The sequence below is a fragment of the Nerophis lumbriciformis genome, linkage group LG32 (assembly GCF_033978685.3).
Source record: "Nerophis lumbriciformis linkage group LG32, RoL_Nlum_v2.1, whole genome shotgun sequence".
In the NCBI taxonomy this organism is placed as follows: Eukaryota; Metazoa; Chordata; class Actinopteri; order Syngnathiformes; family Syngnathidae; genus Nerophis; species Nerophis lumbriciformis.
The window spans coordinates 3,988,346-4,016,053 of record NC_084579.2 but is presented as its reverse complement, the minus strand read 5'-3'; the positions used below and the strand labels follow the sequence as shown (position 1 = coordinate 4,016,053).

General features: G+C 40.8%; 1 protein-coding gene across 4 annotated transcripts in view; it reads right to left on the bottom strand.

The window, feature by feature from the left end:
• The window catches only part of rasgrf2a (Ras protein-specific guanine nucleotide-releasing factor 2a), a 55,117-nt gene that overhangs the window by 17,405 nt on the left and 10,004 nt on the right, over positions 1–27,708 (bottom strand). For 3 of the 4 annotated variants that reach the window (XR_012049261.1, XM_061927352.2, XM_061927353.2), the window contains exons 2-17: positions 25,756–25,862; positions 18,751–18,898; positions 18,597–18,686; positions 18,278–18,531; positions 18,136–18,215; positions 17,871–18,064; positions 12,952–13,061; positions 12,730–12,848; positions 12,427–12,660; positions 12,226–12,362; positions 10,446–10,528; positions 10,101–10,349; positions 3,839–3,931; positions 3,287–3,771; positions 3,091–3,216; positions 2,900–2,992 (exon numbers count right to left, since the gene is read on the bottom strand). Coding sequence is in view for 3 of the 4 variants with exons in the window: in XM_061927352.2 (XP_061783336.1) it covers positions 2,900–2,992; positions 3,091–3,216; positions 3,287–3,771; positions 3,839–3,931; positions 10,101–10,349; positions 10,446–10,528; positions 12,226–12,362; positions 12,427–12,660; positions 12,730–12,848; positions 12,952–13,061; positions 17,871–18,064; positions 18,136–18,215; positions 18,278–18,531; positions 18,597–18,686; positions 18,751–18,898; positions 25,756–25,862 (2,602 nt within the window). In the remaining variant the exon portion in view is untranslated. The remainder of the gene's footprint in view (positions 1–2,899; positions 2,993–3,090; positions 3,217–3,286; positions 3,772–3,838; positions 3,932–10,100; positions 10,350–10,445; positions 10,529–12,225; positions 12,363–12,426; positions 12,661–12,729; positions 12,849–12,951; positions 13,062–17,870; positions 18,065–18,135; positions 18,216–18,277; positions 18,532–18,596; positions 18,687–18,750; positions 18,899–25,755; positions 25,863–27,708) is intronic. The other variant, XM_061927354.2, reaches the window with a different exon arrangement.

Here is a 27,708-nt window from a genome sequence, read left to right as displayed (position 1 = left end):
AAAAGGTGACTGTTTTTAACCCAACTTTTATTTTGAAGGGGGAATTGCAAACTTCCTGTTGATTTTTGCTGGGGGTTCTCAATGAATGAAATGTAGGTCTAAGAGAGACCTACGTAGAGATTTTTGTTTCATGTCTCTATGACATTTCTACTGGAAGTTACAGGCAGTTTTGTCTGTTTTCTTCCAAGAGCAGCTTTGTCTGTTTTATTCCTAGGGGACGCTAGAGCGCAATTTTGAGTTTTGGGGTTTGCTTTTTTTTTTTTTTATTAGATCGCAATTACCGCCAGTCCTGATGTGTGTGTCCAGTTTGGTGAGTTTTGAAGCATGTTAAGGGGGTCAAATTACAGCTCAAAAAGGCAAAAGTGACTGTTTTTAGGAACTTTTTGTTTTGAAAGGGGAATTGCCAACTTCCTGTTGATTTTTGCTGAAAGATGTCAGTGTATGAAATCTAGGTCTAAGTGAGACCTACATAGATGTCTCTACGACATTCCTACTGGAAGTTACAGACAGTTTTGTCTGTGTTTTTTCCTAGGGAGTGCGAGAGCGCAATTTTGAGTTTTGGGGTTTGGTTTTTTGATTAGATTGCAATTTTCGCCAGTCCTGATGTGTGTGTCAAATTTGGTGAGTTTTGAAGCATGTTAAGGGGGTCAAATTACAGCTCAAAGAGGCGGCCGGTATAATAATAATAATAATAAAACCTTACAATTACAATAGGGTCCTCTGTCCCAAAGGGACATTGCGGTCCCTAAATACAATTAATTTTGATGTTTTTAGCAAAATATAGTAAAAATGTATTTAGTTTTTTTTTTTTTTTAATTAATAAATATATTTATTTTTAGGTAAGATAAACATAATAATACAATTTGTCTCTAGTCTGGATGATTTAGTTCTTGTCACCCTGTTGTCCTCCCGTCATGAAAAAAGGCTGTCCTCACTCAGGTCCGCATGGAGCTGGAGGGGGCGTGGCCTCCAGCTCCGGCTGAAAATCGGGAGATTTTCGGGAGAATATTTGTCCCGGGAGGTTTTCGGGAGAGGCGCTGAATTTCGGGAGACTCCCGGAAAATTCGGGAGGGTTGTGTCGGAGGCAGATATTTACATATATCCGAATTTAAGTTGTACTTCTTTCATTTCTTAGTCATATTTGAAAACAGCTCGTGTTTTCCATTTCTTCTCTTGATGCTCTGTCAGCAAGTATACTGTGTGTGTTAACCTTGAGTTCTTTGGAATGTGTTTAGACTAGCATTTTGTTTTGTCTACAGAGATGGGACGAGAGAGAGGGTGGTGGGATCGGGAAGACAGACCATTTTGGGGAAGCGCGATAGAATGTTCTAGGGTTAGACTGGTCTCAATCAAAATGTATATTGGCAAAGCTTTGAGAATCCATCCATCCATCCATCTTCTTCCGCTTATCCGAGGTCGGGTCGCGGGGGCAGCAGCCTAAGCAGGGAAGCCCAGACTTCCCTCTCCCCAGCCACTTCGTCCAGCTCTTCCCGTGGGACCCCGAGGCGTTCCCAGGCCAGCCGGGAAACATAGTCTTCCCAACGTGTCCTGGGTCTTCCCCGCGGCCTCCTACCGGTCGGACGTGCCCTAAACACCTCCCTAGGGAGGCGTTCGGGTGGCATCCTGACCAGATGCCCGAACCACCTCATCTGGCTCCTCTCGATGTGGAGGAGCAGCGGCTTTACTTTGAGCTCCTCCCGGATGGCAGAGCTTCTCACCCTATCTCTAAGGGAGAGCCCCGCCACCCGGCGGAGGAAACTCATTTCGGCCGCTTGTACCCGTGATCTTGTCCTTTCGGTCATAACCCAAAGCTCATGACCATAGGTGAGGATGGGAACGTAGATCGACCGGTAAATTGAGAGCTTTGCCTTCCGGCTCAGCTCCTTCTTCACCACAACGGATCGATACAGCGTCCGCATTACTGAAGACGCCGCACCGAGCCGCCTGTCGATCTCACCATCCACTCTTCCCTCACTCGTGAACAAGACTCCGAGGTACTTGAACTCCTCCACTTGGGGCAAGATCTCCTCCCCAACCCGGAGATGGCACTCCACCCTTTTCTGGGTGAGAACCATGGACTCGGACTTGGAGGTGCTGATTCTCATCCCAGTCGCTTCACACTCAGCTGCGAACCGATCCAGTGAGAGCTGAAGATCCTGGCCAGATGAAGCCATCAGGACCACATCATCTGCAAAAAGCAGAGACCTAATCCTACAGCCACCAAACCAGATCCCCTCAACGCCATGACTGCGCCTAGAAATTCTGTCCATAAAAGTTATGAACAGAATCGGTGACAAAGGGCAGCCTTGGCGGAGTCCAACCCTCACTGGAAACGTGTCCGACTTACTACCGGCAATGCGGACCAAGCTCTGGCACTGATCATACAGGGAGCGGACTGCCACAATCAGACAGTCCGATACCCCGTACTCTCTGAGCACTCCCCACAGGACTTCCCGAGGGACACGGTCGAATGCCTTCTCCAAGTCCACAAAACACATGTAGACTGGTTGGGCAAACTCCCATGCACCCTCAAGGACCCTGCCGAGAGTATAGAGCTGGTCCACAGTTCCACGACCAGGACGAAAACCACACTGTTCCTCCTGAATCCGAGGTTCGACTATCCGGCGTAGCCTCCTCTCCAGTACACCTGAATAGACCTTACCGGGAAGGCTGAGGAGTGTGATCCCACGATAGTTAGAACACACCCTCCGGTTCCCCTTCTTAAAGAGAGGAATATACAACAAAATACCTATTCTGTCTCTGGTGGTTTTTCAACTCAGCTTTAAGTGTCGGAAAGAACTTGGGAGCGAATTGTGACTTGAATTCCCTGGGAGGGACAACTGGTCCAAAACGCAACAGTTGGCAAGTATGAACAACGTGTCCGTCATGTCTCGCTCACCCTGGGAGCTGCTGTGGCTCGCCGCCGCCGTGGCGATGGCGAAGGCGGAGGCGGGCGACATGGCGCAGCGAGAGTTGTCCCCCGAAGAAGTCGCTGCGGGAACAGGAAGACGAGAATGAACGGCAAGCAGCGACTCCATCTTGTTATAATAAATGATCTTTGACATCAGAGGAGTCGCTTTAAAGTGATACCTCCCGCTGGTCTGTATCGCATGTGTCTGGGCGTGGACGGCGAGCGGCTCGGCGAGACGTCTCCCGACTCGCTGCTGGGCGGAGCTTCTGGGATGAACTTGTCCAGGGACACAGACTCCAGGACAGCTGTCGAGGGACACGTAACCATGACAACACTCGTATCTAGGGTTGCTGGGGCAACTACCAAGATGGCCACCTCGCCGGATGCTGCGCCGCAGTTTCCCGCAGAAGGCGTCGATGCGCGGGAGCTCGAGGCTGAAGTCGTCACCGGGCCCCGGGCTGAGCTCGGGCGAGCTGGGACCCCGACTGAGGTCCAGGGGGGCCTTGGTGGAGACAGGAGGCGGGGAGGACGCGTGGGGGAGGCCGGGAGAGCGTGTGGCGGTGGGCGGCGGGTAGGAGAACCCGGAGGGCGGGCGCGGGGAGCCGGGGGGCGGGGAAGGGAGGGCGGGGCAGTGGGTGAACGTCGGGGAGCAGGACGGGGTGGGAGACAGGTCCAGGGCCTTGGCGCCACCGACCGGCGAGCTGAGGGACAGTTTGCGGCAGTGGACGGGAGAGGAAGTCCGGGTGGGGATGGAGAGCGGGGGCGGCGAGGAGAACTTGCGGCACAGTCTGGGGGATTTGTTGTTGAGGGGGTCCGTCCCCCACGAGCCCTGGTTGGTGGCGAAGAAGATCTCTAGGGACCTGGGGGGACACAGGAGTATGTGTGACTGGCGGACCCGGGGACTGGGGGGGGGGTGTCTGTGTTTACTTGGACTGATCCAGAGCCAGCTGGGTGGTCTTCAGGGTGTAGTCGGGACAGAGGGACATGACGGACAGGCGGTCACATGAGTGCTGCTCAACCCTGATGTGAGGATGATGATGATGATGATGATGATGAGGACCACACTGGGACTGCAGGATGTTTGCACCACACTTCTCACCTCAACACACCCAGCATGCTAACAGTACTGTGCATGCTAACAGTTAACATTAGTGAGTGACCAAACTATATCAACATATTACTTTGAGGTGTGTACCTGAAAAAAAAATCATTTAAAATGCTACAGTGCTAACGTTAGCATGCATCAAGTCCAAAAATATGACTGAATATTATACCTACAAAATTTGCTTTGAAAAAGGTAGCATACTAATGTTAGCATGCTAACAGGTATCATTTGTGAAGTAATAAAATACTGGGCACAGCTAGCGCAAAGCTAGCATGCTAAAATGCTAACTGTAGCATGCATCAAGTATCAAAATATCTTACTCTGAGGTGTGTACCTGAAAAATTTCTTTAAATTGCTAGGATGCTAACTTTAGCATGCATCAAGTCCAAACATATCACTGAAGAGTATACCTACAACATTTGCTTTAAAAAAGCTAGCATAACGTTAGCATGCTAACAGTTAACATTAGTGAGTGACCAAACTATATCCAAGCTAAAATGCACTAACATATTACTCTGAGGTGTGTACCTGAAAAAAAAAAAATTTAAAATGCTACAGTGCTAACGTTAGCATGCATAAAGTCCAAAAATATGACTGAATATTATACCTACAAAATTTGCTTTGAAAAAGCTAGCATACTAATGTTAGCATGCTAACAGGTATCATTTGTGAAGTAATAAAATACTGGGCACAGCTAGCGCAAAGCTAGCATGCTAAAATGCTAACTGTAGCATGTGTCAAGTGCCAAAATATATTACTCTGAGGTGTGCACCTGAAAAAAAAAATCTTTTAAAATGCTACGGTGCTAACGTTAGCATGCATCAAGTCCAAAAATATGACTGAATATTATACCTACAAAATTTGCTTTGAAAAAGCTAGCATACTAATGTTAGCATGCTAACAGGTATCATTTGTGAAGTAGCAAAATATTTGACGCTGAGGTGTACACCCGATAAATTAGCTAAAACAAAAGCTAGCATGCTAAAATGCTAACTGTAGCATGTGTCAAGTGCCAAAATATATTACTCTGAGGTGTGCACCTGAAAAAAAAATCTTTTAAAATGCTACGGTGCTAACGTTAGCATTCATCAAGTCCAAAAATATGACTGAATATTATACTTACAAAATTTGCTTTGAAAAAGCTAGCATACTAATGTTAGCATGCTAACAGGTATCATTTGTGAAGTAGCTAAATATTTGACGCTGAGGTGTACACCCGATAAATTAGCTAAAACAAAAGCTAGCATGCTAAAATGCTAACTGTAGCATGTGTCAAGCGCCAAAATATATTACTCTGAGGTGGGCACCTGAAAAAAAAATATTTTAAAATGCTACGGTGCTAACGTTAGCATGCATCAAGTCCAAAAATATGACTGAATATTATACCTACAAAATTTGCTTTGAAAAAGCTAGCATGCTAATGTTAGCATGCTAACAGGTATCATTTGTGAAGTAGCAAAATATTTGACGCTGAGGTGTACACCCGATAAATTAGCTAAAACAAAAGCCAGCATGCTAAAATGCTAACTGTAGCATGTGTCAAGTGCCAAAATATATTACTCTGAGGTGGGCACCTGAAAAAAAAAATCTTTTAAAATGCTACGGTGCTAACGTTAGCATGCATCAAGTCCAAAAATATGACTGAATATTATACCTACAAAATTTGCTTTGAAAAAGCTAGCATGCTAATGTTAGCATGCTAACAGGTATCATTTGTGAAGTAGCAAAATATTTGACGCTGAGGTGTACACCCGATAAATTAGCTAAAACAAAAGCTAGCATGCTAAAATGCTAACTGTAGCATGTGTCAAGTGCCAAAATATATTACTCTGAGGTGGGCACCTGAAAAAAAAATATTTTAAAATGCTACGGTGCTAACGTTAGCATGCATCAAGTCCAAAAATATGACTGAATATTATACTTACAAAATTTGCTTTGAAAAAGCTAGCATACTAATGTTAGCATGCTAACAGGTATCATTTGTGAAGTAGCAAAATATTTGACGCTGAGGTGTACACCCGATAAATTAGCTAAAACAAAAGCCAGCATGCTAAAATGCTAACTGTAGCATGTGTCAAGTGCCAAAATATATTACTCTGAGGTGGGCACCTGAAAAAAAAATCTTTTAAAATGCTACGGTGCTAACGTTAGCATGCATCAAGTCCAAAAATATGACTGAATATTATACCTACAAAATTTGCTTTGAAAAAGCTAGCATGCTAATGTTAGCATGCTAACAGGTATCATTTGTGAAGTAGCAAAATATTTGACGCTGAGGTGTACACCCGATAAATTAGCTAAAACAAAAGCTAGTATGCTAAAATGCTAACTGTAGCATGTGTCAAGTGCCAACATATATTACCCTGAGGTGTGTACCTGAACAATGTGCTTAAATTGCTAGGATGCCAACGTTAGCATGCATGACTGAAGAGTATACCTACAAAATTAGCTTTAAAAAAAGCTAGCATACCAACAGGTATCATTCGCGAAGCAACAAAATGTTTGCGGCTGAGGTGTACACGCTACAAAAAAAATCTAGTATGCTAATGTCAGTATGCTAAAAAGCTAACTGTAGCATGCGTAAAGTACCAAAATATCCTACCCTGAGGTGTGTACCTGAATTATTTTTTTTAATTGCTAGGATGCTAATGTTAGCATGCATAAAATCCAAAAATATGACTGAAGTGTATACCTACAACATTTGCGTTAAAAAAAAGCTAGCATACACATTAGCATGCTAACAGGTATCATTTGTGAAGTAATAAAATACTGGGCACTGAGGTGTACACCTGGTAAATTAGCTAAAAAAAAAAAAAGCTAGCATGCTAAAATGCTAACTGTAGCCTGCGTCAAGTACCAAAATATCTTACTCTGAGGTGTGTACCTGAAAAATGTCTTTAAATTGCTAGGATGCAAACCTTAGCATGCATGACTGAAGAGTATACCTACCAAATTAGCTTTAAAAAAAAGCTAGCATACCAACAGGTATCATTCGCGAAGTAACAAAATGTTTGCGGCTGAGGTGTACACGCGGTAAATTAGCTACAAAAAAGTATGCTAATGTCAGTATGCTAAAAAGCTAACTGTAGCATGCGTAAAGTACCAAAATATCCTACCCTGAGGTGTGTACCTGAATTATTTTTTTTAATTGCTAGGATGCTAACGTTAGCATGCATAAAGTCCAAAAATATGACTGAAGTGTATACCTACAACATTTGCTTTAAAAAAGCTAGCATACACGTTAGCATGCTAACAGGTATCATTTGTGAAGTAATAAAAGGTGTACACCTGGTAAATTAGCTAAAAAAAAAAGAAGATAGCATGCTAAAATGCTAACTGTAGCCTGCGTCAAGTACCAAAATATCTTACTCTGAGGTGTGTACCTGTAAAATGTCTTTAAATTGCTAGGATGCTAACTTTAGCATGCATCAAGTCCAAACATATCAATGAAGAGTATACTGTACCTACAACATTTGCTTTAAAAAAGCTAGCATAACGTTAGCATGCTAACAGCTATCATTTGTGAAGGAGCAAAATACTGTACGCTGAGGCGTAAGCCTGATAAAGTAGCTACACAAATAAGCTAGCATGCTAAAATGCTAACTGTAGCATTCGTAAAGTACCAAAATATATTACTCTGAGGTGTGTACCTAAAACATTATTCGAAAAAGCTAGCATGCTAACGGTAGCATCTATGAAGTACCAAAATATGACTGAGTTGCATAACTACAAAATTTGCTCAAAAAATAAAAAATCTATGTTAGCATGCTAACAGGTATCATTTGTGAAGGAGTAAAATACTGTACGCTGAGGCGTAAGCCTGATAAAGTAGCTACAAAAATAAGCTAAAATGCTAACTGTAGCATTCGTAAAGTACCAAAATATATTACTCTGAGGTGTGTACCTAAAACATTATTCGAAAAAGCTAGCATGCTAACGGTAGCATCTATGAAGTACCAAAATATGACTGAGTTGCATAACTACAAAATTTGCTCAAAAAATAAAAAATCTATGTTAGCATGCTAACAGGTATCATTTGTGAAGGAGTAAAATACTGTACGCTGAGGTGTAAGCCTGATAAAGTAGCTACAAAAATAAGCTAAAATGCTAACTGTAGCATTCGTAAAGTACCAAAATATATTACTCTGAGGTGTGTACCTAAAACATTATTCGAAAAAGCTAGCATGCTAACGGTAGCATCTATGAAGTACCAAAATATGACTGAGTTGCATAACTACAAAATTTGCTCAAAAAATAAAAATCTATGTTAGCATGCTAACAGGTATCATTTGTGAAGGAGTAAAATACTGTACGCTGAGGTGTAAGCCTGATAAAGTAGCTACTAAAATAAGCTAGCATGCTAAAATGCTAACTGTAGCATTAGTCAAGTACCAAAATATATTACTCTGAGGTGTGCACCTAAAAAATTATTCGAAAAAGCTAGCATGCTAACGGTAGCATCCATCAAGTACCAAAATATGATTGAGTTGTATTACTACAAAATTTGCTCAAAAAAAAAAAATCTATGTTAGAATGCTAGCAGGGTCATTTGTCATGTAACAAAATAATTTATACTTGCAAAAATTAGCACAAAAAAAAGCTAGCATGCTAATATTAGAACACTAACGATTCTCCATCCATCCATCCATCCATCTTCTTCCGCTTATCCGAGGTCGGGTCGCGGGGGCAGCAGCCTAAGCAGGGAAGCCCAGACTTCCCTCTCCCCAGCCACTTCGTCCAGCTCCTCCCGGGGGATCCCGAGGCGTTCCCAGGCCAGCCGGGAGACATAGTCTTCCCAACGTGTCCTGGGTCTTCCCCGTGGCCTCCTACCGGTCGGACGTGCCCTAAACACCTCCCTAGGGAGGCGATCGGGTGGCATCCTGACCAGATGCCCGAACCACCTCATCTGGCTCCTCTCGATGTGGAGGAGCAGCGGCTTTACTTTGAGCTCCCCCCGGATGGCAGAGCTTCTCACCCTATCTCTAAGGGAGAGCCCCGCCACCCGGCGGAGGAAACTCATTTGGGCCGCTTGTACCCGTGATCTTGTCCTTTCGGTCATAACCCAAAGCTCATGACCATAGGTGAGGATGGGAACGTAGATCGACCGGTAAATTGAGAGCTTTGCCTTCCGGCTCAGCTCCTTCTTCACCACAACGGATCGATACAGCGTCCGCATTACTGAAGACGCCGCACCGATCCGCCTGTCGATCTCACGATCCACTCTTCCCTCACTCGTGAACAAGACTCCGAGGTACTTGAACTCCTCCACTTGGGGCAGGGTCTCCTCCCCAACCCGAAGGTGGCATTCCACCCTTTTCCGGGCGAGAACCATGGACTCGGACTTGGAGGTGCTGATTCTCATCCCAGTCGCTTCACACTCGGCTGCGAACCGATCCAGCGAGAGCTGGAGATCCCGGCCAGATGAAGCCATCAGGACCACATCATCTGCAAAACGCAGAGACCTAATCCTGTAGCCACCAAACCAGATCCCCTCAACGCCTTGACTGCGCCTAGAAATTCTGTCCATAAAAGTTATGAACAGAATGGGTGACAAAGGGCAGCCTTGGCGGAGTCCAACCCTCACTGGAAACGTGTCCGACTTACTGCCGGCAATGCGGACCAAGCTCTGACACTGATCATACAGGGAGCGGACCGCCAAAATCAGACAGTCCGTTACCCCATACTCTCTGAGCACTCCCCACAGGACTTCCCGAGGGACACGGTCGAATTCCTTCTCCAAGTCCACAAAACACATGTAGACTGGTTGGGCAAACTCCCATGCACCCTCAAGGACCCTGCCCAGAGTATAGAGCTGGTCCACAGTTCCACGACCAGGACGAAAACCACACTGTTCCTCCTGAATCCGAGGTTCGACTATCCGGCATAGCCTCCTCTCCAGTACACCTGAATAGACCTTACCGGGAAGGCTGAGGAGTGTGATCCCACGATAGTTAGAACACACCCTCCGGTTCCCCTTCTAACGATTGTTACTATTCCAATTTTAATGGCTTGAATGTGGCGTAACTCCGCTCCCTGCTGGCAGAGCACGCACACTGCAGCATGTCTACAACTGCTGGAGGCTACCTGACAGGTATGGAGGTGAAGGGCTTCTTGTAGATGCCGGCCAGCTTGTCCATGACCACGGCGGCGCTGGTGAAGATGCGGTAGGTGTGCAGGAAGGTGTTGAGGAAGTCGATGGACAGGAAGCGCAGGTCGGTCAGGCGCTCCAGCAGACGTTCCACGCTGGCGTAGCGGATCTGAGGAACCTTGCAGGAGTTGAGCGTCTTGCTGAAGCAGATGTCCACGTCGTCCTTGTGCAGGCGGGTGTCTGACCTGTGGGGGGAGAGGGGGGGAAAAAAAACAAAAAACGGGTTTTTGTTGGGGACGAGTTAAGGGGGCGCTCATGGCGTTGATGGTGAGACGTCGTACTTTATCATGTGAGGCACGGAAACCTTGGAGTTCTCCTCGAAGACGCTGGTCATCAGGCCGTTACAGCGGATGTTGTCCACGCACTAAAAACCAAAACAGACATGAAGACAGGACAGCAGGAGTGTCCAAAGTGCGGCCCGGGGGCCATTTGTGGCTATATTTGTTAACCAAATGCAGCACAATTGTTAGGATGCTATATTAGCATGCTGGCTTTTTTGCTGTTTTTACAGGTAAACACATCAGTGTCAAATATTTTGTTGTTCGATTCTTGCTAGCATGCAAACGTAGCGTTATCATTTTATTTTAGCACATTTTGCACTCCGTTATATTTTGGTACTTGATGCTTGTTAATGTAGCATACTAGCATTTTAAACACATTGGTCAGATTAATATATTTTGGTACTTCATGCATGTTACAGTTAAAATTTTAGCATGCTAGCTGTAGCATGCAAAAAAATTTTTAGCTAATTTAGCGGGTAGGCACCTCAGTGGCATATTTTTGTATTTCATTAATACTAACCGTGACCATGCTAATGTAAGCATGTTAGCATAGTACAGTGCTGTTAGCATGCTAGCTTTTATACTATTTTTTCAGGTAAACACATCAGTGTCAAATATTTTGTTGTTCGATTCTTGCTAGCATGCAAACATAGCGTTATCATTTTATTTTAGCACATTTTGCACGTATACAACTCCGTTATATTTTGGTACTTGATGCTTGTTAATGTAGCATACTAGCATTTTAAACACATTGGTCAGATTAATATATTTTGGTACTTCATGCATGTTACAGTTAAAATTTTAGCATGCTAGCTGTAGCATGCAAAAAAAATTTTAGCTAATTTAGCGGGTAGGCACCTCAGTGGCATATTTTTGTATTTCATTACTACTAACCGTGACCATGCTAATGTAAGCATGTTAGCATAGTACAGTGCTGTTAGCATGCTAGCTTTTTTGCTATTTTTTCAGGTAAACATGTCAGTGTCAAATATTTTGTTGTTCGATTCTTGCTAGCATGCAAACGTAGCGTTATCATTTTATTGTAGCACATTTTGCACTCTGTTATATTTTGGTACTTGATGCTTGTTAATGTAGCATACTAGCACTTTAAACACATTGGTCAGGTACACACCACAGATTAATATATTTTGGTACTTCATGCATGTTACAGTTAAAATTGTAGCATGCTAGCTTTAGCATGCAAACTTTTTTTTTTAGCTAATTTAGCGGTTAGGCACCTCAGTGGCATATTTTTGTATTTCATTAATACTAACCGTGACCATGCTAATGTAAGCATGTTAGCATAGTACAGTGCTGTTAGCATGCTAGCTTTTTTGCTATTTTTTCAGGTAAACATGTCAGTGTCAAATATTTTGTTGCTTGATACATGCTAGCATGCAAACATAGCTTTATTACTTTATTTGAGCAAATTCTGTACGTATACAACTCCGTTATATTTTGGTACTTGTTGCTTGTTAATGTAGCATGCTAGCATTTTAAACACATTGGTCAGGTACACACCACAGAGTAAAATATTTTTGGTACTTCATGCAGTTAGAATTTTAGCACGCTAACTTTTTTTTTAGCTAATTCAGCAAGCAGACACCTCAGTGTCATATGGTTTGGTATTTCACTAATGCTAACCATAAGCATGTTATTGTTAGCATGTTAGCATAGTACTGTAGTACTGTGCTGTTAGCATGCTAGCTTTTTTTTTGTTTGTTTTTCCTCGATGCTCTCTGGCCAGCGTGCTAACTGTTAGCATTTAATCATCCCTCACCTGGCTGATGTCGCTGGTCCATGCCGCCTTCTCCTGGCGGGAAGGAGCCAGGAGGACCACGGAGAAGGTCTGACCATCAGGAGGCTCCACCACGATTTTGAACTGCAGGTGGTTGAAGCCCTGACCGGCCGCGTTGTCTGCCAAACAAACTTGAGCGGTCGGAAAAAAACCAAGAGGGTTAAAAATGAAGAAGATGCTCACAGTCTTCATCGCCGGCGTCCAGCTCCTCGATGAGCGTACACTCCATGAGGGACAAGGCTCCGCCTCCTTGCTTGAGGAGGTGGAGTTTCCCTCCAGAAGTTCTGGTGCAGACCAGGAAGTGTTTGGTGAACAGGAAGCACTGCCTCTCCCCTTCCTTCCTGAGGGAGAGCGAGCCCAGGCGGACTTTGCTGAGCACGCCTCGCTCGCTGCTGGACGGAAGCTGGACCAGAGACCCTGCGGGCGGGAGACCACGTAAGCAACCGCCAGGGGGCGTGGTTTGACCACCTGGCAAAAGATGTCCACCTTGTCTGACGAAGGTCTGGCTGGTGTCCAGCAGGATGTCGCAGCCTTCCACGATCATCCTCTCGATGGCCAGGTTCTTACGGATGTTCTCCGTGTCGCTCACCTCGTCGTGCATCATCCTGGTCGACCAAACACGCTCGTCACTTTCGCTCCCGAGCCCGCCCGCTCCCGAACCCGCCCGCTCCCGAACCCGCCCGCTCCCGAACCTGCCCCCAGCCTTACTTGGACAGCTCCTCCAGTTTGGATTTGGCAAAGTCCAGACTCTTGCGCTCCACGTGCTCGTGAGGCGTGTGGGCCAGCAGCTCGTGCAGCGTGATGATGTAGCGAGGGATCTGGAACAGTCACTTCATTAGGGACCCGCACACCGCCGATACTGGAGCCTCCATACTGACGTCGCACCCGATATCGTCGCACGCGCGCGCATTGTTTTGTCGGTCGGACCGAGGGAAATAATTATTAAAAATACTCACCTTATGGCAGATTTATGCTTTGGAAGTGAGTGTTGAATGATGCGGACACGTTTGTTACTGGATGCTTTCTGTTACCTATCTGCCTCGGAGACTTTATTGTGTCAATAATATCATGATTTTAAACTTGTTCATATCAACAAATATTGTGACTCATAGTGTTCAATTGTTAACACTTACTATTGTGTGTCTATTTTAATTGCTATTGTGTGTCTATTTTAAGTGCAATTGTGTGTCTATTTTAAGTGCTATTGTGTGTTTATTGTAAGTGCTATTGTGTGTCTATTCTAGGTGCTATTGTGTGTCTATTTTAAGTGCTATTTGTCTATTATAAATGCTCTTGTGTGTCTATTTTAAGTGTTATTGTGTGTCTATTATAAATGCTATTGTGTGTCTATTTTAGGTGCTATTGTGTGTCTATTTTAAGTGCTATTGTGTGTCTATTATAAATGCTATTGTGTGTCTATTTTAGGTGCTATTGTGTGTCTATTTTAAGTGCTATTGTGTGTCTATTTTAGGTGCTATTGTGTGTCTATTTTAAGTGCTATTGTGTGTCTATCTTAAGTGCTATTGTGTGTCTATTTTAGCTGCTATTGTGTGTCTATCTTAAGTGCTATTGTGTGTCTATTTTAGGTGATATTGTGTGTCTATATTAAGTGCTATTGTGTGTCTATTTTAGCTGCTATTGTGTGTCTATCTTAAGTGCTATTGTGTGTCTATCTTAAGTGCTATTGTGTGTCTATTTTAGCTGCTATTGTGTGTCTATCTTAAGTGCTATTGTGTGTCTATTTTAGGTGCTATTGTGTGTCTATCTTAAGTGCTATTGTGTGTCTATTTTAAGTGCTACCGTGTGCCTATTTTAAGTGCTATTGTGTGTCTATCTTAAGTGCTATTGTGTGTCTATTTCAAGTGCTATTGTGTGTCTATTCTAGGTGCTATTGTGTGTCTATCTTAATTCTATTGTGTGTCTATTTTAGGTGATATTGTGTTTCTATTTTAAGTGCTATTGTGTGTCTATCTTAAGTGCTATTGTGTGTCTATTTTAGGTGCTATTGTGTGTCTATCTTAAGTGCTATTGTGTGTCTATTTTAAGTGCTACCGTGTGCCTATTTTAAGTGCTATTGTGTGTCTATCTTAAGTGCTATTGTGTGTCTATTTCAAGTGCTATTGTGTGTCTATTCTAGGTGCTATTGTGTGTCTATCTTAATTCTATTGTGTGTCTATTTTAGGTGATATTGTGTTTCTATTTTAAGTGCTATTGTGTGTCTATCTTAAGTGCTATTGTGTGTCTATTTTAGGTGATATTGTGTGTCTATCTTAAGTGCTATTGTGTGTCTATTTTAGGTGATATTGTGTGTCTATCTTAAGTGCTATTGTGTGTCTATCTTAAGTGCTATTGTGTGTCTATTTTAGGTGCTATTGTTTGTCTATTTTAAGTGCTATTGTGTGCCTTTTTTAAGTGCTTTTGTGTGTCTATCTTAGGTGCTATTGTGTGTCTATTTTAGGTGCTATTGTGTGTCTATTTTAGGTGATATTGTGTGTCTATTTTAAGTGATATTGTGTGTCTATTTTAGGTGGTATTGTGTGTCTGTTTTAGGTGATATTGTGTGTCTATTTTAGGTGATATTGTGTGTCTATCTTAAGTGCTATTGTGTGTCTATTTTAGGTGATATTGTGTGTCTATCTTAAGTGCTATTGTGTGTCTATCTTAAGTGCTATTGTGTGTCTATTTTAGGTGATATTGTGTGTCTATTTTAAGTGATATTGTGTGTCTATTTTAGGTGGTATTGTGTGTCTATTTTAGGTGATATTGTGTGTCTATTTTAAGTGATATTGTGTGTCTATTTTAGGTGCTATTGTGTGTCTATTTTAGGTGATACTGTGTGTCTATTTTAGGTGATATTATGTGTCTATCTGAAGTGCTATTGTGTGTCTATTTTAAGTGATATTGTGTGTCTATTTTAGGTGGTATTGTGTGTCTATTTTAGGTGATATTGTGTGTCTATTTTAGGTGATATTATGTGTCTATCTTAAGTGCTATTGTGTGTCTATTTTAGGTGATATTGTGTGTCTATTTTAGGTGATATTGTGTGTCTATTTTAGGTGATATTGTGTGTCTATCTTAAGTGCTATTGTGTGTCTATTTTAGGTGCTATTGTGTGTCTATTTTAAGTGCTATTGCGTGCCTTTTTTAAATGCTATTGTGTGTCTATTTTAAGTGCTATTGTGTGTCTATCTTAAGTGATATTGTGTGTCTATTTTAGGTGTTATTGTGTTTCTATTTTAAGTGCTATTGTGTGTCTATCTTAAGTGCTATTGTGTGTCTATTTTAGGTGATATTGTGTGTCTATCTTAAGTGCTATTGTGTGTCTATTTTAGGTGCTATTGTGTGTCTATCTTAAGTGCAATTGTGTATCTATCTTAAGTGCTATTGTGTGTCTATTTTAGGCGATATTGTGTGTCTATCTGAAGTGCTATTGTGTGCTTAGCTGCTGTGTAGTGGAAAAGGTGAAAAAGGTGGAGAGGCTCTGCTCCCACAGCTCCATGTGTTGGTGGTCATGTGTTGGTGGTCATGTGTTGGTGGTCATGTGTTGGTGGTCATGTATTGGTGGTCATGTATTGGTGGTCATGTGTTGGTGGTCATGTGTTGGTGGTCATGTGTTGGTGGTCATGTATTGGTGGTCATGTGTTGGTGGTCATGTGTTGGTGGTCATGTGTTGGTGGTCATGTGTTGGTGGTCATGTATTGGTGGTCATGTATTGGTGGCCATGTGTTGGTGGTCATGTGTTGGTGGTCATGTGTTGGTGGTCATGTATTGGTGGTCATGTGTTGGTGGTCATGTGTTGGTGGTCATGTGTTGGTGGTCATGTGTTGGTGGTCATGTATTGGTGGTCATGTGTTGGTGGTTATGTATTGGTGGTCATGTGTTGGTGGTCATGTGTTGGTGGTCATGTGTTGGTGTTCATGTGTTGGTGTTCATGTGTTGGTGGTCATGTGTTGGTGGTCATGTGTTGGTGGTCATGTGTTGGTGTTCATGTGTTGGTGGTCATGTGTTGGTGTTCATGTGTTGGTGTTCATGTGTTGGTGGTCATGTATTGGTGGTCATGTGTTGGTGGTCATGTGTTGGTGGTCATGTGTTGGTGGTCATGTATTGGTGGTCATGTGTTGGTGGTCATGTGTTGGTGGTCATGTATTGGTGGTCATGTGTTGGTGGTCATGTATTGGTGGTCATGTGTTGGTGGTCATGTATTGGTGGTCATGTGTTGGTGGTCATGTGTTGGTGGTTATGTGTTGGTGGTCATGTGTTGGTGGTCATGTGTTGGTGGTCATGTATTGGTGGTCATGTGTTGGTGGTCATGTGTTGGTGGTTATGTATTGGTGGTCATGTGTTGGTGGTCATGTGTTGGTGGTCATGTATTGGTGGTCATGTGTTGGTGGTCATGTGTTGGTGGTCATGTGTTGGTGGTCATGTGTTGGTGGTCATGTGTTGGTGGTCATGTGTTGGTGGTCATGTGTTGGTGGTCATGTATTGGTGGTCATGTGTTGGTGGTCATGTGTTGGTGGTCATGTGTTGGTGGTCATGTGTTGGTGGTCATGTGTTGGTGGTCATGTATTGGTGGTCATGTGTTGGTGGTCATGTGTTGGTGGTCATGTGTTGGTGGTCATGTGTTGGTGGTCATGTGTTGGTGGTCATGTGTTGGTGGTCATGTATTGGTGGTCATGTGTTGGTGGTCATGTATTGGTGGTCATGTGTTGGTGGTCATGTGTTGGTGGTCATGTGTTGGTGGTCATGTGTTGGTGGTCATGTGTTGGTGGTCATGTGTTGGTGGTCATGTGTTGGTGGTCATGTATTGGTAGTCATGTATTGGTGGTCATGTGTTGGTGGTCATGTGTTGGTGGTCATGTGTTGGTGGTCATGTATTGGTGGTCATGTGTTGGTGGTCATGTGTTGGTGGTCATGTATTGGTGGTCATGTATTGGTGGTCATGTATTGGTGGTCATGTGTTGGTGGACATGTGTTGGTGGTCATGTGTTGGTGGTCATGTGTTGGTGGTCATGTGTTGGTGGTCATGTGTTGGTGGTCATGTATTGGTGGTCATGTATTGGTGGTCATGTATTGGTGGTCATGTGTTGGTGGTGGTCATGTGTTGGTGGTCATGTGTTGGTGGTCATGTGTTGGTGGTCATGTGTTGGTGGTCATGTGTTGGTGGTCATGTATTGGTGGTCATGTATTGGTGGTCATGTGTTGGTGGTCATGTGTTGGTGGTCATGTGTTGGTGGTCATGTGTTGGTGATCATGTGTTGGTGGTCATGTGTTGGTGGTCATGTATTGGTGGTCATGTGTTGGTGGTCATGTGTTGGTGGTCATGTGTTGGTGGTCATGTGTTGGTGGCCATGTGTTGGTGGTCATGTATTGGTGGTCATGTGTTGGTGGTCATGTGTTGGTGATCATGTGTTGGTGGTCATGTGTTGGTGATCATGTGTTGGTGATCATGTGTTGGTGGTCATGTGTTGGTGGTCATGTATTGGTGGTCATGTGTTGGTGGTCATGTATTGGTGGTCATGTGTTGGTGGTCATGTATTGGTGGTCATGTGTTGGTGGTCATGTGTTGGTGGTCATGTGTTGGTGGTCATGTATTGGTGGTCATGTGTTGGTGGTCATGTGACCTGTACCTGGAACATGGGGTAGGTGAGGAAGGTCTCCAGCATGCGTCCCTCGCAGGCGGCGTTGGACTCGTACTGCTTGAGCAGCTTGTCCAGGTCTCGGTTCTGCTTGCAGTGGGCCAGGACCTGCAGGCTGTACTGGTGGTTGCGCACAAACTCCTGGTAGATGTTCAACATGGGCAGCAGGATGTCGAAGAGGTCGGCTGCAGGGGGAGGAGCAGAGTGAAAGGTGGCGGGGGGGGGGGGGTTTGGGACCCTGGACCTGAGTCCTCACCTAGGACCAGCGTGGGCCAGTTGGCCATGCGGGCGTCCAGTCCCTGGTGGAAGATCTCGTGCAGGAACATGATGGTCTCGCTGGAACACACAAGGCGGGGCTGAGCTCCAGGTGTGCTTGGGGTAACCATGGCGACGCCTACCTGTTGAGGAAGATGCTGCTGACGTCGTCGTGGCTTATGGGCGGCTTCTTGGAGCTGGCGGCCATGCGGAGCGGGCGCAGGAAGCAGTTGACCAGGATGGAGAGCTGGTGCACGTACTCCGTCTCCGCCTCCGCCATGTTGAAGACGATCTGGTTCCTCTTCCTCATGCTCTCGGCGTGCGGCGAGCAGATGTAGTCCTGCACGATGATCTTCCACTTGCGGCGGCACAGCCAGCCGCGCATGAAGCTCTGCACCTGCGCACACGCGGCGCGTCTGACTCCGCCCACACGCCACCTGACACCTGACACCTGACACTTACCTTCTTGATCTTTTTGATGTCCGGGTCCTCCTCGTCCTGGTGGTTGTGGTTGGGCTGCAGGCGCTCCTTGGTCCTGTTCAGCAGCACGATCTGCACAGCACTTCTACTGTGACAATCCGTCTTAGCATTAGCATTAGCATTAGCTTCAGCCTACCTCCGCCTTCAGCCTCTCGATCTCCGTGTCCTGGTCCTCCAGCTGAGTGCGCAGCTGATTGGCTGCCGTCTTCTCGGTGTCCATGATCTGGACCAGGTGGATGTACTTCTGCATGAGGATCTCACGCTCCATGATGATGTCAGAGTAGCTGGTGAGGACGACACGTAAAATACTCACAACCTTGTCTGGACAATAAAGCTTTGGTGACGGCCACGGTTTGACCCTGGAACTGACTATTTCTACATTACTTCCTATGTAAATCCATCCATCCATCCATTTTCTACCGCTTATTCCCTTTGGGGTCGCGGGGGGCGCTGGAGCCTATCTCAGCTACAATCGGGCGGAAGGCGGGGTACACCCTGGACAAGTCGCCACCTCATCGCAGGGCCAACACAGATAGACAGACAACATTCACACTCACATCCACACACTAGGGCCAATTTAGTATTCACATGTGAATAATATAAATACAGTCTATTATACAGCATTATTCACATGTGAATAATATAAATACAGTCTATTATACCGCATTATTCACATGTGAATAATATAAATACAGTCTATTATACAGCATTATTCACATGGGAATAATATAAATACAGCATTATTCACATGTGAATAATATAAATACAGTCTATTATACAGCATTATTCACATGTGAATAATATAAATACAGTCTATTATACAGCATTATTCTCATGTGAATAATATAAATACAGCATTATTCACATGTGAATAATATAAATACAGTCTATTATACAGCATTATTCACATGTGAATAATATAAATACAGTCTATTATACAGCATTATTCACATGTGAATAATATAAATACAGTCTATTATACAGCATTATCAGGATAATATTTGATTATTGATTTGAATATTGTTTTTAATATTGTTGTGCAGCACTTTGGAAACATTTTTGTTGTTTAGATGTGCTATATAAATAAAGTGGATTGGATTGGATTATTCACATTGTGAATAACATAAATACAGTCTATTATACAGCATTATTCACATGTGAATAAAATAAATACAGTCTATTATACAGCATTATTCACAGGTGAATAATATAAATACAGTCTATTATACAGCATTATTCACATGTGAATAATATAAATACAGTCTATTATACAACATTATTCTCATGTGAATAATATAAATACAGTCTATTATACAGCATTATTCACATGTGAATAATATAAATACAGCATTATTCACACGTGAATAACATAAATACAGTCTATTATACAGCATTATTCACATGTGAATAATATAAATACAGTCTATTACACAGCATTATTCACATGTGAATAATATAAATACAGCATTATTCACATGTGAATTATAGAAATACAGTCCATTATACATCATTATTCACATGTGAATAATATAAATACAGTCTATTATACAGCATTATTCACATGTGAATAACATAAATACAGTCTATTATACAACATTATTCACATGTGAATAATATAAATACAGTCTATTATACATCATTATTCACATAATCATTGTCTGTACAATAAAGTTTGGTAACACTTTAGTATGGGGAACATATTCACCATTAATTAGTTGCTTATTAACATGCAAATGAGTAACATTTAGAGTTATTTGGACAATAGGGGAACATATCAGGGTTATGTCAGGTTCAAACACTGATGACAGCTATTAAACAAGACAAGAAGCAAAGAATTAAACAGAGACAGAATTAAATGTGGCTCAATTTGAGGAGAGACGTCTGGGCTGTACTCTTGAAATCTGGCGAAAGATTGTACGCCGCCTCTTGTATTTGGACTTTCCCTGATTACATGGCAACAGCTGTTTCTAAGGGACGTGGGTCGTAAACAGCCATGGCCTTTGATTACAACAGTTCAAAGAAAAGGTCGTAAAACAGTTCACAGAAAAGGTCGTAAAACAGTTCAAACAAGCGGTGCACTGCTTCCTCTCCACGTTGTAGTTCTTGGGTCAGACAATATCTTTCTGTTGATTACAATACATGAAAGAAACAGAACACCTTGATGTTGCTTCCCATCCTACACAGTGGAGTTTTACAAGCCTTTTGATTGGTAGGATTAAAGACAGCTTTTGTCCTCTTGCCGGGAACTCAATGTAACACAAAGTTTTGTGGTAACTTAGATACAATTGTTCTAACAGGTTAGGGTTAGGGTTACTAATAAGCAGTGTTGGGTTAGTTACTGAAAAGCAGTAACTAGTTACAGTTACTAGTTACTTCATTTCAAAAGTAACTCAGTTACTAACTCAGTTACTTACACCAAAAAGTAATGCGTTACTGTGAAAAGTAACTATTTAGTTACTTCTTTTTTCTTTTTTTTTTAAAGCTCCATTTAATGCCCTTTTAGCCTTCATTTCAGTACTGTTATTGCACTGGAGAATAATACAATCTGTTGATCAACTTGACATGCATTTGCATCACTGAACTCTGCTAAGCAATGTGCTCTACATACAACACACAAAGACAAAGATATGTTTCAAAGGGCCAATTTGTTTCTGGCCAGAACAAATTGACAAAACTATTTTAAATAGCTGCAACATAACATACATAAGTAACAAACAACATAATAACAGCATAGATGTAAAGCAAGAAAGGCACACACTACATACACAAAGTCTAACCAGGCGTTTTCTTCCTCAAGTAATTCTTATACAAAATCATGTCTGAAACCCAGAACACTCTACACATTTCCCCAGTTTTAGTTTAGAGATAAGGAAAGATTGGCCTGGCCCACTAGCATCCCTCTTTGTTTGTGAACTTTATAGTCTATACATTTAGAGTGATGTGATAATCAAACACTCTAGAAGTCTAGAATGAAAGAGTATATAAGAGAATTGACAGCAACGTTCCCTCTCAGGAGCGCGCCTGTGCAATTGCGCACTGCTCAAGCGTCCTCTGCGCACGGCAAATCTATGCCATGCACAAAATCAAATAAAAAAATAAGCGCATAACAATTTTCGACACGACACGGACACGACAGAGAAAACCGTTTTCGTCATCATTGTTCAAATATTGTAACGTCTGTCGAGACGCTTTGAGGACATGAATTCCATCCATCACTTTACTGAGCAAAACTCTTTACTGTCGGCCATAAACACATCACCAAAACATTAGTAAAAAAAAATGATATCTAGCAAAACTGGTCATTTTCTGCAGTACAAACCAGACCAAAAGCAACTTTGTTATATCAACAGCAGCCGCTCGCTCTCTCACGTGCGCCAACACTTGCACATATGGCACTTAGCCAGTGATGCGTTTACAGCCACACAAAAAGTCGGACAACTCCAACACCACACATAAAGTGTCATTCCAGGTCGTTACACTATGATTTACCAATCAAATGTGTGCTTATTCTAGTGTCATTTATTAGGAATCTTAATTTATAAATATTAATCATTAAATGCTGTTAGTATATTAAATAAATACTAATAAAAATATATTTTTTACAAACAGGAAGTTGCAGGAATGTACACATGATCCCCTGCTTACATCTCATTGTGCAACATGTGAATGTTTTAATGGGAACTAAATGCAATGTCTGAAAGGGGTACAAACTATTTCCAAAGCAGGACCTCCACCCAGACAAACAATACAAGTACACAGTTCATGAAAAACAATATTTGTTGTTATTGTCATTGTAAGTGGGCCTAAACACTTCTATTAGAAATGGAAATGACTGCTGTCATTTGATTCTAATAATAAGAGAATGTTGTCTGTCTATTTGTGTTGGCCCTGTGATGAGGTGGGGACTTGTCCAGGGTGTACCCTGCCTTCCGCCCGAATGCAGCTGAGATAGGCTCCAGCGACCCCGAAAGGGACAAGCGGTAGAAAATGGATGGATGGATGGAGATGTAAGTTGTTATTTAGTCAGGTTTGGGACAGGTGTGCTGCTGGTGTAGCCACAGTGTGCACGTCTAAAGTTGCTCACATGGACTCCACTCAATGCTCAGGGACTTTTTGCATTTGCTCACACATGAACAATTAGAGGGAACATTGATTGACAGAGTGTGTACCTTCAGCGGTGAATGGTGGTGGAGGTGGAGGTGAAATGGCATCAGAGTCTCTGTCTCTCTTTACTAGCTTCGTCGAAGCATGTTGCTTATGTAGCTTGTTTCAGCAGATCTGAATTGCTGTTTTGGGCAGTAGATGGCATCTTTGATCCAAAGCGCAATTTACATTTAACTAAAATGTTATTTTCTTTGTGCTCGACAAAAGAAAAGTAGTGAAAATATCTCCATGTTAGCAAACTCGACTTCTGGCTCCGCCATGATCAGACACGCCCCCCCCTCGCTCCCCACACTCACACTCAGACACACCCACACAGAGCGCATGTCTCTCTCTCTTCTCCGGCTTGTGATACAAGAAGAATCAGAACGATGACACAGCAGCGCTCCGATAAAACACACTTTATACTACATAAAAAGTAACGTAAACGCATCATGTAGTAACGGTAACTGAGTTACTGAATATAAAAAAATAACGCGTTAGATTACTAGTTACCGCCGAAACTAACGGCGTTACAGTAACGCGTTACTTTGTAACGCGTTAGTCCCAACACTGCTAATAAGCAATCATTCTGAGGTTATTGAGGGAAGACTCTTAGTTAATGGCTTACTGCTTGTATAATGAGGCCATGCAGAATATGGCATTAATAAGTACTTAATAATGACTAATTAAGAGGCAATATGTTACTAATTTGCATGTTAATAAGCAACTAATTAATGGTAGAAAATGTTCCCCAAACTTAAGTGTTACCTAAAGTTTTTGTGATGACAGTTTGACCCTAGAACTGACTATTTCTACATTACTTCCTATGTAAATACTCACATAAATCATTGTGTGTACAATAAAGTTTTTGTGAAAACCACGTCTTGACCCCGGAACTGACTATTTGTACATTACCTCCTATGTAAATACTCACATGAAACATTGTACAATATAACTTTTGTGACGACCACAGTTTGACCCTAGAACAGACTATTTCTACATGACTTCCTATGTAAATGCTCACATAAAACATTGTCTACAGACTATTTATTTCCATGTGGAAAACAAAGAAAATGTCAAAATGGAAAAGTACTTTGGTCAAACAAAGGTGTTATTGGTCACTTTGGAGCTACAACATTATAGTGTCCTATTCAAACTTGTGTTCACAAGTCTGTTAGTGAACAATTATTAAAGACATGTTTTCTAATAAATGCCATACAAATGAAGACGAGCAAACAAAAGGCAGCAGAATGAGGAGATAAAAATAGGAGCGGCAGCGACAGAAGGCCAGCTTCAGTGTGTGATGTAAGCAGAGGAGCTAAAAAGCACCAGTGTGACCTAAATGTCAACTGCTGCGAGCAGAACACACACACACACACACGCACACACACACACACACACACACACCATCAGCAACATTGCTGTGTGATGTAGAAGAATGTGTGTCAGCATAAAACAAGACGAGAGGAAGAGAAGTTTGATATTAAACATGTTGTGGTCACCATATTGGTTATGCATATTCATTTCACTACTAATTTTTTGTTTAGAAAACAAGTTTATTATTACTACATTATTTATTCATGTTTTTTTGATTGGAAAACCCTGCGTATTTCTGTTTTCTGCTCCGAACGCTCTCCCTGACCACCTGAGGGCACCACAGACTGCGGATGCTTTTAAAAAAGGCTTAAAAACCCTTCTTTAAAAAAAAAAAAAAAAAAAAAAAAGCCTTTTAATAGATATATATGCAGACTAGTTCTAGCTATTAGGCTGTTCTAGTTTTTATTTTTATTTATTTTTATTATCTTTTTATTATTATTATTATTTTTAATACACTGTAGCACTTTGAGGTTGTTTGCTCAATGTTAAGTGTTTTTTTTTTTTTTACAAATAAAATCTATTATTATTATTATTAATTTATTCAAGGGATACAATTAACAGTTTAATTAATAGAATGTATAATTATAGACCAGTTTAAAAAGAGATATATGATTTTCAACATATGCAAGAATGAGGGTTTCTAACAATCATGTGATGTCTACGTTGTTACTATTGTTATTATTATTACTATTATTATTATTATTATTACTATTATTATTATTACTATTATTATTATTATAACTATTACTATTATTATTATTGCTACTATTAATATTATTATTATTATTATTACTATTATTATTATTACTATAACTATTACTATTATTATTATTGCTACTATTATTATTATTATTACTATTATTATTATTATTACTATTATTATTTTTTGGGTATTTATTTACGCATCATCAGTTGTTACATCACTTTGTATGTGCCTTTACACCTATAGGTACTGTAGGTATGTTATTATTGTTAATAATCATAAGATATTAAAATAACACCAAAGGGACAAGCGGTAGAAAATGGATGGATGGATGAATCATTGTATAGATTATTAAAGCTCGTGTTGGAGGAATATTTTCCCTCCTTTTGGCAGAATACGAAGGCCTTCGAAATCATTAACTTTGGTTGGGCTAGAAGAGACACAACCTTTGTTATCTCTGCTCTCACGCACATATTATTATTATTATTATTATTAATATTATTAATGTTGTCATAAAGTACCAGCCTGGAGAGAGAGTGAAGAAGGCGACGTCAACTTAACTTTCAGTTTCAATAACCCACAATCCATAGCAACGAGGTTGCAAAAAGCAAACTTTAAGACTGCTTTGACCTTGACATGGCTCAATTCATCCTCTCACACGCTGATGTTGTTATTGTTTGTTTTGTACAACTTCACTCTTAGTCACCTCATCATGTTAGACACCTTCTCGGGCCACTTTAGTGTTGCCAATCAGCCTAGTCCGAGGTGAAAGGGAGCCGGAGAGAACATGCAAACATGCAAACGCCATACAAAAAGCCCCGGAATCGAACCCGACAAGCGCTAACCACTGTGCCATCGTGCTGCCTCCAGCTGACGGTGTTTGACATGTGAAGTCCTGTGTGTGTGGGTGTGTGTCACCTGGCCTGCTGGATGCACTCCACCCACTCGGCACAGTCGGACTCCTCCTCAGTGCGCAGCTCAAGAGGTTTCTGAGCGTCATGGCCGAACACAACCAGGAAGTAGTGCTGCAGAGATACACAGGTCATGTGACAACCAGGAAGTAGTGCTGCAGAGATACACAGGTCATGTAAGTTCAAGTTCAAGTAGCAATGATTGTCACACACACACACACACACACACACACACACACACACACACACACACACACACACACACACACACACCAGGTGTGGCCAAATGATTCTCTGCATTTGACCCATCACCCTTGATCACCCCCTGGGAGGTGAGGGGAGCAGTGAGCAACATCCAATAACATCTTCCTGTACCACATTCACTTCCTGTACCACACCTGACTTCCTGTATCACACCTGACTTCCTGTACCACATTCACTTCCTGTATCACACCTGACTTCCTGTATCACACCTGACTTCCTGTATCACACTTGACTTCCTGTACCACACATTACTTCCTGTACCACACATTACTTCCTGTATCACACATTACTTAATTACTTAATTTTTTTAAACAATTTTAACAATTAACATTTTTTTTAGGGTTAGGGTTAGGGTTAGGGTTAAGATTAGGGTTAGGGTTAGGGTTAGGGTTAGAGTTAAGATAAGGGTTAGGGTTAGGGTTAGGGTAAAAAAAAAATTAAAAAGTTAAAAAAAGTTTAAAAAAAAGTTTTAAAAAAGTGAAAAAAAAGTGAAAAAAAATAAAAAATTTAAAAAAAATTTAAAAATTAATTTTTTTTAAAAAAACTTTAAAAAAAATAAAAATAAATAAATAAATAAATTAAAAAAAATAAATAAAAATTAAAATTTAAAAAAATATTAAAACAAATTAAAACAAATTTAAAAAAATTAAAACAAATTTAAAAAAATTAAAACAAATTTAAAAAAATTAAAAATTTTACAAAAATTAAAAAAAAAATTAAAAAACCTTTTAAAAAATTAAAAAATTAAAAAAAAATGTATTAAGTTAAAACATGATTTTCAAGGTAAAAAATGATTTTCAAGGTAAAAAAAATTTTTCAAGGTAAAATTTTTTTTTCAAGGTAAAAAATGATTTTCAAGGTACAAAAACAATTTTCAAGGTAAAATTTTTTTTTCAAGGTAAAATTTTTTTTCAAGGTAAAAAATGATATTCAAGGTACAAAAAAATTTTCAAGGTAAACAATTTTTTTCAAGGTAAAAAATGATTTTCAAGGTACAAAAAAATTTTCAAGGTAACATTTTTTTTTCAAGGTAACATTTTTTTTTCAAGGTAAAAAAATTTTTTCAAGGTAAAAAATGATTTTCAAGGTACAAAAAAAATTTCAAGGTAACATTTTTTTTTCAAGGTAAAAAATTATTTTCAAATTTTTTTAATTTTTAAAATATGTTTTTAAATTTTTTTAATTTGTAAAATTTTTTAAACTTTTTTTTAATTTTTTTAATTTTTTAAAACAATTTAAAACAATTTAAAACAATTTAAAACAATTTAAAACAATTTAAAACAATTTAAAACAATTTTAAATTTTTTAAATTTTTTTAAACAATTTTAACAATTAACATTTTTTTTAGGGTTAGGGTTAGGGTTAGGGTTAAGATTAGGGTTAGGGTTAGGGTTAGGGTAATTTTTTTTTTTTAAAGTTCAAAAAAGTTAAAAAAAAAAGTTTAAAAAGTTAATTTAAAAAAAATTAAAAAATATTTTTAAAAAAATTAAAAAATTTAAAAAAAAAATTAAACATTTTTAAAAAAATTAAAAATTTAAAAATAATTGAATTTTTTACAAAAATTTTAAAAAAAATTAAATTTTTTACAAACATTTTTAAAAAAATTAAATTTTTTACAAAAATTAAATTTTTTACAAAAATTAAATTTTTTACAAAAATTACAAAAAAACTTAAAAAAAATTAAAAAAAAATTTAA